The following is a 13,882-nucleotide window of genomic DNA, read 5'->3' as shown; positions in this document are numbered from 1 at the left end:
GAAATTTAAATTTCAAGCTCAATATGAGTCAAACTGTTATATGGCTAACAAGATAGTATGGCTATATCTCTAGTTATTTACCCTTCTGTAGCAAAACCCATTTGTAGAAATTCTGTCTCTCTTCACACCATAGATTTTTGCAGAGCACATTATTGACAGTAAATAATTTTCAAATGGTTTTAAAATTCAGGTTTTGTATTTAAAACAAGCTCTACCAAATAAAATAGAGATTGTATTTGGTATAGTAATTTATTTATTTAACATTTTGAAACAAAATTTTATTTATTGATTTGAGAGAAAGAGGGGGGGGGAGAGAGAGAGAATTTATTGTTCCACCCATTTATGCATTTATTGGTTGACTCCTGCATGTGCCCTGACCAGGGATCAAACCCACAACATTGGTGCATCCCAATGATGCTCCAACCAGCTGAGTTACCCGGCCAGGGCTATTTAACATTTTAAGAAAGGAAACTAGATGAATCATGTTCCCAATGCTCCTTTCCTAAAACACTTAGATGGGGGCCTAAACAATTGGACAACTGGGTTTCATTTACAGAGTGAAAGCAATCAGTTTCTATTCCGACTCATGTCTAGTGCAAAACAACCTCTATATTTAGAAAGTTACTCCTACTAGCTCTTAACAACAATGCTCCAGAACATGAAGCAAAGATAGAGAATGGTCCATTGATGCTTTCTAATAAACTCTGCTTAATGAGCACATTTTTTAAGTTCAGAGTAAAAAAAATAAGCCAAAGAAAGACAAATACCGTATGATTTCATTTATATGTGGAATCAAACAAAATAAGCAAAGGAACAAAGGAGAAGCAGACCCATACAGAGAACAGACTGACAGCTGTCAGAGGGGAGAAGGTAGGGGGCTGGGTGAAAAGGAGAAGGGATTAAGCAAAAACAAAAACTCATAGACACAGACAACAGTAAAGTGGTTACCAAAGGGGAAGAGGGGGGTGGGCGTAGGTAGAAGAGGGTGAAGGAGGGATAAATGGTGACAGAAGGAGACTAGACTTTAGGTGGTGAACACACAGTACAATATACAAATGATGTATTATAGAATTGTACACCTGAAATCTATGTAATTATGTTAACCAGTGTCACCCCCAATAAATTCAATAAATATATAAAAGTAAATTTATGATACTGGTTCTTTCAGGTTTAATATAATCAAGCCAATGTAAGCAGAGCACATTTTAAATGATTATAATTTGTTATTCACACTGTTTGAAAAATGCATTTTTGTTATACACACACACACAATCTGATTATTAAGCAACTGCCTCTCAATTTTACCTGATAAACTTCTGATTGCCATAACATTCAGATCAATGTCTAATATTGCCAAACTCTAAAGTTATCAAAAATTAAAGACCATTTATAAATAACATCTGATTTGACTTTTATCTGTAAATGCTATTAATAATAAATAGCTAATATTTATTGAATTTTCACAATATTATAGTCATTATTTCAAGCATGTAAAAAGAAAACATCCTCTGAGATAAGTGTATTTTATTACCCTTATCAGGTGAGAAAACTGAAGCACAAAGAGGTTAAACAACTTGTCTAACAGTTGAAGCAAGTAAGCAGTTGAACTCAGATTTGAGTCCAGGAAGCCTGGGCCTCGACCCTTACTTTTAACCACTCAATTTTAGAAGAAGGATATGATTGTTGAGATAGTTTACGGGGAAATTTTTTAAATATAGTGAATGTGGCATTTCAGGCAAAAGTAGTTTTCTGGATCTATATCACAATTCCCCACTTTCCCGTACATGTGTAGATTTTCCCTACATACGTATAAAAAGAAAATAAACTCTCGATAGGGAGAAAACTGGTGGCAGTATCTTAGTTTGGAAACCATTTGCAGGCACTAGCTATAGAATCAAGATAAGTATCCAGATCCCGTGGTTTAAAATAAATTCAGATTTTGTTTGAAGGCAAAAATGCAAAAAGAATTTGCTGTGAAATAGTCAAGATATCAGAAACAGCTAACAAAATGAACAGTTTTCTTATAGAGAATGACTGGCATGCTGCCAAAGCTTAAAGTAAATACTTGTTTTACTGGGTCATTGTGGAATAATCACTGCATATAGATCAGGAATCATTTCTGTCTAAGGAACCATTTTCCGTGGGAGATCCCCACACTCCTCTGGCCCAGAAACCCCTGAAGGGTGGGTGTTTTAATTGGCCTTTGATCCAGGAAAATAATTCCTGCTGTAACATAATATATATCTGAAAATTTTAAAGACCTTGTCTTCCATTTAAGTTTAACCAAACCAACCCTATTTAGACACACCTTTAGTTACAAAACAGACTTCATTAAAACAAGAAATTATCACCATACCAGGTAGTAGGACAATAAGATTAGATCACTTCATGAACATATGAACAACTTTATAAGGTCTAAGTTAAAAAAAAAAAACAGTTCATATACATACATCCACACACAAAATTCCGTACCTTCAACTTGGAGAAACATCTTATCTTATGGGTTTCGATTTTCTCAGTTTCTCCCATGTTGCTCTTCTGAGTGTTCCAAAGTACTTATGAATTAAACCTTGATATTTCTTACTTCTATTGTTCTAAGAAGACAAAAATATATTAAATTACTGACAAAATCCTAAGTCGTCATTCTTTTGAAGAAAATACGTAATTTGAACGACATAATCCAAATCCATTGTATTACAAAAATACCTGGGAAGCTTTTGATCCGGATCTAGAAAATAATGACATTAAATAAGATTTAGTTGTTAACTTTCCATTAAAAAGGTTACATCAAATAACTTTAGTTACTCTTTAGTGAGATTAAAGATAGAATTATTTGTTATGGTCCTCTTGCAAAATAATAACCATGTGGTTAAAACCAAACTTTTCATTTATTTAACCAAAACAAATAGAAGCAAAGTGCACTTTTTTTTACTTACATGAAAATGCTGCTTTTAGGAACACACAGACTTTGATTTGTGTTTGTGCTAAAAATCTGCTTCAGCCAGCCTACCAAAGTTCAAAAATCTGTTTGGCCAGGCTCCCTCTTCAAGTTCTTTGCATTCCAATACTTCCCTGGAGTTTCAAGAAGGGAAGCACTGCTGATTCAAGGAAACCTGGGGAGACATGAAATTTTAATTAGGGGACTAGCCTAAGTAAAAATAACAAATAATTCTCTGATCTGGAAAAGAATCCTACAGTTGCAAGTTAAGATATGAGGTTTAGGAAAAGATAAAACATGTAAGTGCAGATCTATATGCCTACATATGTAATAAATACAGATATATGTGTATCTGTGTGTGTGTGTGTATGTTAATTAAATAGGCATTCATTTTATATGTAAAACAACAAGATTACTTAAACTCTATTCAATTTTACCAACCTCTTTTCAATGTTTTGTCCATTTTGTGTCTTGAAAGTAGGACAATATTTTGTACCAAAAGCAGTGTTTCACTATGGCGATATTTATTCTAGTAAATCTACTTTAAGTTAAGAGAATAATATATTAGCAGTATTCCCAGAGTTAATTTATTAAAAAGCTCTGAACAATATCTATTTAACAAGTGATCCTAAATGCACTAATTTTTAAAAACCTTGTATTGCTTTACCTCTATAAATCAGCTGTGTCTCACTCCCCTACATACATGAAGGCAAAAGCCACTGAACAACATATGAGCTTAGTTATTTTTACTCTTTCTATCATGGATACAACTATATATCGAAAGTATACTGTGTGCCAGTCATAGTGTTAAGCACAGGATTTCAGAAATGAACAAGACAGACAAGCTGTCCTATAGACAATACAAACTAATTAGCGAAGTGTAAGGCTCTGTGAAAAGTACCTGAACTCAGATCCCAAGGAACCTATATTTTATTGGGAAAGGTAAAACTTTTAAATAAAACGCACTGGAATAGAACTAAATAGCATATGATCAAATACAAATGTTTTCATATGTAAGAGAAGAAAAAAGTCTTAAGTCATGAATGAAAATTATTAGAAACAGTCTTTGCAATTCTAAATGGCCCCACAGATGAACTCACGCTGAAATCTACCCATAAAATGCCAGGTCACCTTAACCATAATTCAAGTACAAGACACTAGTTTTGAAAAAAAAGATAGAATAGGATAATTTTTCAAATGAATGGAAACTGTTCTTCCTTGGCCCTCATTTGTAACACATCCATTTTTATTAACCCAGTCTCACTCCCCTTTCAGTTTTCCTTCTACCTCTCCTTGCCAACATCTGAGCCCAATACAGTCACCCAGTCAAACAATGAGAGGGAGAGAACTTATTTCTCTCCCATGGCAAAGTTGTCTTCACTCTTTTTAGTGGCTAAAAACATGACTCTTATAAATGCCTATTTTTTCCTACCTGACCAGGGGATATAGAAGGTGGAGTCAGTGACACAGGAGATCACCACATAGGGGAATTCTGTAGTTCCTTCTACGCATCATGACACAGTGGTACCATCTTGAGCACATTTTATCACCACGCCTCAAAGATTTGTTTCAAAACGTGTCTTCTGTCCTGAGAGATGTCTTATAAACAAATATGTTGACTGGTATAAGAGGCAGTGTTTGAAACTAAGCACTTGGAATTAATTCAATGAGATTCAATTAACACTAAACATTCCCTGATTTGCCAACTTACACAGTGAAAATATTTTAGCTTTTCAGACACACTTTATATTTTAATAGAGAAAAGTAAATAAATAAATTAAATCTATTGCATTTATTTAATAAAACTCATGAAATCTAATAGTTAGAGTCACAATCACTTTGAGCCTTTTGGCTCCAAATCAGGGAAAGTACGCACTGTTTCTTCATATCCTCGCTGAAGTGCAAGTGCCAGCCATGCGAACAATCCCCTTTTGTTAGCACAGGCTTGTTTACATGGTGATTTTTGCTCCTGGGACCACAGTGTCACAGACAAATCCTCATCAATCGTCACTGCTAATGAAAATGACTTGCTAGAGCTTTATTAAGAGGAGAAGCATTTTATTTCTTCTCAGCATTCAAAGGGTAGAAAGCAGTCCTCTAGTACACACTCACAAAAATGTGGCTGCATTGCGTTTCTTCTATGTCTACTGGTCACAACTTTGGGGTTTATTTTTGTTTTGTTTTAATTGTAGTCAAAGCAGATTACAGAACTGTTTACTATATGCAAATTTTTGGATAGCAGGTCTCTAGAACTTTTTCATCTTTGGTGACTGAAAAATCTACACTCACTGAACAGCAACCCTCGGGTTTTTGACACCCCTTAGTTGCCAGCCTCAACAAGTCTCAATCACAAGGGAATACAACTTTTTACAAAACAACTAAATTACCTTGTTTGTGCTCTTTCCCCAGTGTTAAGTATATAGACATAATTTTTAAGGCTATAAATCACCTGGGAAAATGCATACATTTAATTTTACATCATAGTACTGAATTAACAAAATAAAGACTTTACTTTATCATGGCAAAACTAGTTGTACATACATGAAGAAGACTTAGGAGGACATCCTTTCCCTGGGGGAAAAAAAGAGAGAGTCATACCAGCAACAGTCTTAAGAAAATTATTTCCAGGATGGTCAAATTGCCCCTCCCTCTGCAGGAAGAGGACAGCCTCTGGGGAGTATCCAGCTGAAATAATTCAACCAATACCCAACTAAGCAAGCATGTGCCAATGAAGCACATGTAGAACCAACAATGACCCTTTGTATAATGCCTACCAAATTATTTTACTTCTATTAATTCATTTCCATCGAAAATCAAAGGATAAGATATTGGATTCTGCCAAACAAGCCTTATAAACATAGGTATTATTTTACTTCCTATGTTCAGAGGACATACCAGGACTGCATCACTCTAGGCAAAACTAGAGGAGAAACTTAACTGAGCCATAGAACCTTACATGTGGTTTCTCCATGCAAACCAAAGAGTAAAACACACAGAAACAGAAGCAAACGCTGTCATCAGCAACCCAGCAATAAATATGCCTACTCTGTTACTTTAGATAACTTACTGCCTGACTCGGAGAATAGACCAGGACATGGAAAAGCCAAGCTGAAACTCGACTTCCCAAGTCTTTCGGAGAACTGGCTGTGAATATCATCAGTGTTACATCCCATGCCAAGTAATGCTAGAAGTAATTATGGGAGCAGCCAACCTTTTCCACACCAGCAATTTATACTATTCATTTCTTCAGAATTTTATCTCAAAATTCTTCTTGTCCTTTTGCCTACTCACACAGAATTTTAGATCCAAAAACATGTTCCTTCACTGAATTATGGCAAGTAAATACTAAACTATTCCTTTTTCTCACAGAGAAAGGAGTTTTTATCTGCTCATAAAGCGCCTCCCAAAATAACTGAAATTCCAAAATGTTTAGATTTTCTCCCCAACCCATTTATGTATGTATTTGTCCATTCACATTAACGGATATAGGAAGGCAGCTAGATATAGTAAAAAATGTCAGCTTGAAGCCCAGTCAGCTTGGGTTTGGGGTTTTGTCCTAGTTTAGTTGTGAGTTGTTTAAACTCATTGAGCCTTATTATTATTTTTTACTTATCTACGGTACTGGAATATTTATGCCTATCTTGCAAGATCAGTATAAAGAATGAGTTATAAATTTTACATGAGACCAACCTCTAGCATGGCTGCTGGAATAAAACAGTCGCTCTGTAAATGGCAGTGATTATTATTCATTCATTCCACAAATATTTATTAAGGCTCTACTACATTCCAAGCACAGTAGTTGGTGCTAGAGATAAAATTATGAATAACAAATGTGCTTGCTCACAAGTGGTCTCACAAACTATTGGGAGAGACAGACAATTAAATGCTAATAATAGCTAGTTAGTGCCATAACGCAGACAATTTGAGCTAAGTAATAAGAAGAGGTGATTAATGAAAACTACTTGGATGTTCAGGAAATATCATTTGGATACAGTGTAGTAGTTTAAGTACTTGGGTTTTGAAATGAGGCACAACTGGTTTGAAAGCCTGTTGTTAAACTAATTGTGTGACGCTTGTACAAGTCACTTATCTATCCATACAAGGAAGATAGTCTCTATCTTTATATCAGACAAGAAAATAGACAAAGAGGGCAAAAACAGAACCCATGACAGGTAGTTCAATAGAAGAATTTAACATTCTAGGAAACTAGTTACAAAGGTATCCAAAGAATTAAAAAGCCAAATTAGGCAGGTGGTGGGCAACCCGGAGATTTACACCAGCAGGAAGTGACCCCTGAGGCTGCGTCAGAAAGAGGAGCTGAGCCACAGGACACACAGCTGCTTATTGACAAAGGCACTGCTCGCAAGTGGAGGGGAGAAGTGCCCTGGCCTCCCCTTCTCACGCCAATACCTCCCATTGACAACCTGACAGGAAATCGGGGGCAAGGGAGCCTGGGGAGTTTACTTCTCCCAGACAGTCCCTCGGGATAAAGAGAAGATCAAAGGATGAGAGAAAAAAGCACGTGAGGCCAGAAAAACAAAGGACGGACACAGCTATAATCAGTTGGATTAGAGTTCAATAATATAATATATGGTAAATACATAATGTGATGCTAACACACAATCAACATTCAGTGAAGGAATATTATTGGGTAGCATACCTTCAATCCTTAACACTCTTTATTCTCAGTAATAGAGGATTCAGTTAGATTTACTAGTTGCATAATTGGCCAGATCTCAACATTACACAGGTAGATACTGCAATCTCTATATGATACCAAATAAGGTGTGAGATTTTGTCACCAAAACAACTGATTTTTAACTGACTCAGATACAGAATTTCCATGTACTCTTTACTCAGACTCACCAACTGGTTACATTTTACATTATTCTCTCTCTCTCTCTCTCTCTCTCTCTCTCTCTCTCTCCCTCCCTCCTTCCCTCCTTGCCTCTCTCTCTCTCTGTTATTCTCTTTGTATATACAGTCTTGTCCCTTGGTATCCACGGGGAATTGGATCCAGGACCCCCCATCGAGAATACCAAAATCCTAGTTTTCTCAAATCCTTTATATAAAATGGTATAGTATTTGCAAATAAACTAAGCACAGTCTTCTGTATAATTTAAATCATCTCCAGATTACTTATAATACCTAATACAATATAAATGCTATATAAATACCTGTTATACTGTATTGTTTATGAAATAATAAGAAAAAAATCTGTACATGTTCTGTACAGAACCAACCATTTTAGGCCTAAGGACATAGCACATGTCAGCAACAATGTAACATTTTTTTCAAACACTTTTCTTTTTCTTAAATATATCTTAATTGATTTGAGAGAGAGGAAAGGAGAGGGGAAGAGAGAGATAGAAACATCAATGATGAGAGAGTCATTGATCAGCCGCCTCCTGCACACCCCCGACTGGGGATCGAGCCCGCAACCCGGGCATGTGCCCTGACCGGGAATAGAACCCCGATCGCCGGGATCCTAGGTGGATGCTCAACTGCTGAGCCATGCCCGGCCGGGCTCAAACACTTTTCAAATATACAGTTGGTCGAATCCTCAGATGAGAACTTGTGGATACGGGTCCAACTTGAATAAGTTGGAGATACTGTGGTCCTTATAATATTACTAATTATTTCTATGTGTATTTCCTAAAAGAAAGCTATTCTATTGTATAAGCATAATAAAATCATCAGAGTCTGAGAATTTAACTTTAGTTCAATATTATTACTTAATCTATGGTCTCTTATTGAAATTGTATCAATTGTCCTAATAATGGCTTATAGTATTTTTTCTTTAAATGGACCAGGATCCAATCCCGCACCACACATTGCATTTAGTTACTATATCTCTTTAGTTTATTTTGATCAGGAAGAGTTATTCAGCTTTTTCCCCCCTTGACCTTGAAATTTATTAAGAGATAAGTATGTTGTTTTGTGAACTAGCCCTCAGTATGAATTTGTTTCTTCATAACTAGATGTTGGTTGCACGCTTTGGACAGGAATACCACTTAAGTGATATTATGCCCTCCTCCTCAGTCGATGATATCTTGAGACATATGATGTCAGTCTTTCCCAATATTCTAGTCTCTCCACACCTCCTTCCTGTTAAGATTAAACTGGGCAGCGGGAAAGCACAACGTCCTGACCCTGGTCATTAGAAATCAACTGATGACAAGAAGGGAGCTATTAACCCCTCTGTACCCCGCCTTCCCTTCTCCCCAGAGGAGAAGCAGCTCCCCCTCCTCCTGGAAGGGCGGCCATGGTGCAAAATGCCAGCTTTCCGCACCCTGCCCCCCTCTCCCAGCCCAAGAAGAGGCAAGAGGGAGGGTGCGGCCCCAGCTGGGTGGAGCTGGTCTGTAAACCTGGCGTGACAGGCAGGACACTCAGGCGAGACGACCCGGCCTCCCTGACCTCCGGCAGGCCGGCAGGCCGGAAGCCCATTCACTGCCCATCTGCAGAGTTTGCACTCTCCGTCCCGGGTTAGAGAATGTGCCAGTTTTTTCAGTAATTATTTTTCCCTTTGTAATTAATAAGTAATTTCTGTGGAGATACCTTGAGACTATATATCCTGTTTCTCACCTGATTCAATTCTCATTATATCCTCCACTGAAGATTTTCTCATCCCATCATTCATGTTATATTTACGGGTTGGTAGTCTACTATAAGATCTTCTGTTTCTCTCTCACTATTTATTTAGTCATTTATTTCAGTATGGGCTCGTGTGTTTTTACTTTATTCAATGGGTTTTAACTTGTTGCCTTCATTCTTTATATTCACGCTCAAATTTTCCAACAGAAGCCCCTTCTAGCTGGTTCCTATAGCCTTCTGATATGTTCTAGTAGAAACCCCTTAAAATTGGCTCCTGAATCCTTTTGATATCTCCCCACATTGCGTGGGTGCTTCCTTACTTTCTGGATCCTGAGTATGTTTCAGGCTCATTTTTCACTTTCCCTGATACAACTCTCAAATTAACCCCTTTTCAAGAAAACCTTCGTAACTTTAGTGGCAAATAATATTTAGAAACTAAGCTAGAGGTAGAGATATATGTACACCCAGGAAATATATGTCTGTATTTACAAATATAGGTAAATGATGTAGGTATAGGTAAATGTGAAAACATTAAACATAGGTTTATACTGACACCCCCAATTTCAATCTGACACCATCTCCTACTATGACCAACACTGATCAGTACTGAAATACTTTTTTCTTGTACATTTACTTTTTTCTCTTGGGAAACTTTTTTTTTCTATTATAAACTTCAGATAATTTCTTATCATGGGTTCTTATATCAAGAGGACAAGAAGATTTTGTTTTTCTCCAATGCATTTGACTCCTAATACAATGCCATATTATCTTTGAATGTATTTCTCGATAAATTCATGCCCTCTCTTAGCTTGCTAATTTAAAGTAATACTAAACTTTTTTATTAAGTTTATTGGGGTGATATTGGTTAATAAGATTATATAAGTTTCAAGTGTACATTTCTATGATCTGTATATTGCATTGTGTACCCACCACCCAAAGTCAATCTTCCACCATCAAATACTTGGCCCCTTTGCCCTTTACCACTCCCCCAGCCCCTCTTCCTTCCGGTACTGAACATACTCTCATCTGCATCTTTGAGTTTTTGTTTGTTTTTCTTGTTTGTTCCTTTGTCACTTTCAGTTTTATATCGCACAGCTTGCCACCTCTCTAATGATTAGCTAGGGAGGATGCGATGAGTGTCTCTATTTGCAGTTGCCTTGTGGTTTGCTCAAGTTTATCTGCTCTGAGCATTCTTTGTCTTCTAGTCGATTGCCTCTGTGTGTTCTACTAAGCTAAAGCAATGGGAAACTTTTATTACACTTGTTTTTTGTTGTTTTTGTATATATTGTATTTGTTTTGTAATTATCTGTATTTTCTTATTTGCTTTTTGCTAGAAGGTTAGCTTCTAGATTGGGTCCGAAACAAACATTCTTCCTCCACTCAGCAAAGACATGGAGTCTGTTATAATTCTCCTGACCACTGTTAAACACCCTCCCAGAGACAGCAATGGATGGTTTTGCTGTTTAACAAATTCTCACTTACTTGTGAGATTGGCTACACACATTTGTACAAGTCTTTATATGTCCATGTAGATGCTCTTTGTGTGAGGAAGGATGTGGGTTCTGTTAGAGCAAAATTGATAGAAATCTGAAGGAATGTGGGAGTAAGGGGAAGTTAAGAGAATGTGTGTGGAATGACAGCAGAAAACAAACTGGTCAGGGACATGCTTGAACACCCCAGCAGAATGAAAGAAGTTAAAAATAGTCACAGGGGAGATTAAAACAGTAAAAAGATTTGTCAATAGCATTGATTACTAGACTGAGTCAGATTGGATTTTATGAATTTATACAGGTCATCAATATCTTTATGATTTATTCCAAAAACATTTAATAAAAAGAGAAAAGAGGGAGATAAGTAGATTTATGTGCTTACCTAGAATTTGGAATTGCAATTTTGATTGAGCAATGAGTTCAGGGAGTAAAGGACTCTAAGAGGCCAATAAGTACAGAATTGAAATTATAAAACACAAGTAGATACACAAGTAAAGGAAGAGTGAAGGAAGTGACAGACTGACACTACAAGGAGTGTCGTGTTATGAGTAATATAATACAAATGAAAAGGTGGTTAATTGATAAGGCTAGAAAGTTACACAAATAAAACATTATTGTTAAAGAAAAAAATTCAGATGCATTTCCTGGTGGAAGGTATCCAAAGAGGAGTTTTTTGAGGTGATGAGGCCGCAGAACAAACAGCTAGCTATGTAGGTTGTTGATCTAAGGGTGCAAGTAAAACCAACTAAAATGGAAGCATACTCAGAAAGGCAATGTCGAGGTTTGACTAGTTTATACACAAGGGTGTGAAATTTACCCAGGCTAAGCAAAAAAGTTTCCAAATGCATTGTTCCCCCAAATTTCTGACACTTTGTATCAGTCACTGATGAATATCTAATTTTCCAGAAACAGAGACAAACTCTAAGCCCTTATTATGGTACACTTGAGAAAACCAATCAGTCTCGTGGTGGCAAACTGATCACATTGAAACCCTGACATCATGAAAGGGGTATTGATTCCTCTGTACTGGAAATGGCACATATTCTACCTGTGCAAACTACTTTCCTGCTCACAGAGCCTCAATTTGAACCAGGTTGTAAGTGCTTATGGAATGTCTGGTCTACCAACATAGGATCCTGCAAAACATTACACTGGGCCAAAGGACCTACTTTATGTTAAAAAGGGTCAATAATGGACACAAGATTATGAGATCTACTGGTCCTATCAAATATTGGACTATCCAGAAGCTACCAACCTGATAGAGTAATGAAATGACCTTTCAAAGGCACAGCTGAGGAGCCAATTTGGAGATGACATCCTACAAAGATAAGGCACCAATATCCAAACACAGTATACCTTAATGACCATTATATAGTTCTGTGTCACAATAAATAAGAAAAATGGTCTGCGAAGCAAGGGGTGGAGGCAGGACTGGTCTCAATTACCATCACACCTAGTGACTCTCCTGTAGAATTTGTGCTTCCCATCCCTGAAACAATAAGCTGAGTAGGCCTTATAGGTACTGGGTGGGTCTCAATTAATTGTTCCTTGCTTACAAGCTGGTGAAAGACAAGCAAAAACTTCACATTTGAGCCCGGTCTGTCAACAGAACCATTAGAGGTGATGGCTTTAGAATATTTCTCTAAGACCAGGTCAGATAATGTTACGTCCTCACTTCAAACTTTTTAGACATTTCAGTATATCCAACCTCTGTGGAACTGTGATCTATGTAAAAGCCATTTTGTCTAAATGAAACAATCTACTTGGCATGATTTTCATCCTTCCAGAAATCTTTATCAAGATCTAATCTTTGCTCTGCAGCTGTCACTAAAGAACAGATCTTAGATATGGTCTTTGCCTTGGGGATGTGCCTTCATGGCCAAGACATCTTTAATGTGGTGAGAAACAATTTTATTTTGCAATTGCTGGTTTCTGGGATCTCTATAATGCCTCAATTCTGCCTGGAAATAAGCCATTTTCTGGGCACGTCTCTTTTTTGTAGTTCCTTGTCAATTGCAGTTAGCAACAACCATTTCTGCCTCAAAGCCATGCCAACGCCACAGTCCATTGGCTTCCCCCTCCTCAGGTTATTGCAGACAAACTGACCAAATAGTTTACCACCATCTAACATGAGTCACCATTTTCCAGTTCACATTATAGCTTCTTGCCATATGATTCCCAAACCAGTGATGTATATATTTTATGTTTTTGTTAAAGAACACTATTTCCATTACCAATTTCTGGATTTAATCACGCTTTAGTGTAATAATGCTGCATAATAACCTCAAAAACATTAAAAAAAGTATTTTCCTGTTTATAGCCCTGTTACAGTTCAGCTGTGTGCCAGCTATAGGCTGTACAGTCTGGATACTAGGCTTCTAACTAAACACAAATAGTCATTTTCTATGTATGCCTTAAAAAAAATCTCTAGAGCACCTAGAAAAGTGTTGTCCTGTTAATACATAATTAATATATGCCCATTGAATAAGTGAACTATATCTTTTCTATAAATAAATAAATTAATTAAATATCACTTTTAAATCATGCACTGCTGAGCAAATTTTCTAAGTTCAAAATATTCTTACAGGTCAGTGTGAATCACACATTCTCTTGGAGTTCAGGATGAAGGAATTAAATAAGCTGTCATAAAATTTCTTAATTTTTGATTGATTTTAGAGAAAGATAAAAACATTGATTTTTGTAGTTCCGCTTATTTGTGCATTCGTTGGTTGATTCCGGTATGTGCCCTGACCAGGGATGGAACCCGCAACCTTGATGTATCAGGACAGCGCTCTAACCAACTGAGCTACCCGGCCATCATGTAGAATTTCTCAATTATAGTTTTAACAACAGAAAAATA

The 13,882-nt window shown here is 36.8% G+C and overlaps 1 protein-coding gene across 3 annotated transcripts in view; it reads right to left on the bottom strand.

The window, feature by feature from the left end:
- SLCO1A2 (solute carrier organic anion transporter family member 1A2) overlaps positions 1–13,882 on the bottom strand; it is a 77,850-nt gene that overhangs the window by 28,112 nt on the left and 35,856 nt on the right. For 2 of the 3 annotated variants that reach the window (XM_016197409.2, XM_087814771.1), the window contains 2 exons: positions 2,937–3,113; positions 2,473–2,594 (listed from right to left, as the gene is read on the bottom strand). In XM_016197409.2, coding sequence (XP_016052895.2) covers positions 2,473–2,529 — 57 coding nt within the window. In that variant the 5' untranslated portion in view covers positions 2,530–2,594; positions 2,937–3,113. Of the gene's footprint in view, positions 1–2,472; positions 2,595–2,936; positions 3,114–4,370; positions 4,458–13,882 lie in introns of those variants that run through there. The other variant, XM_016197410.2, reaches the window with a different exon arrangement.

Source organism: Miniopterus natalensis, chromosome 2 (assembly GCF_054644295.1).
Source record: "Miniopterus natalensis isolate mMinNat1 chromosome 2, mMinNat1.hap1, whole genome shotgun sequence".
Taxonomy (NCBI): domain Eukaryota; kingdom Metazoa; phylum Chordata; class Mammalia; order Chiroptera; family Miniopteridae; genus Miniopterus; species Miniopterus natalensis.
Note: the sequence above shows the minus strand (reverse complement) of the source record. Positions and strands in the feature narration are given on the sequence as shown.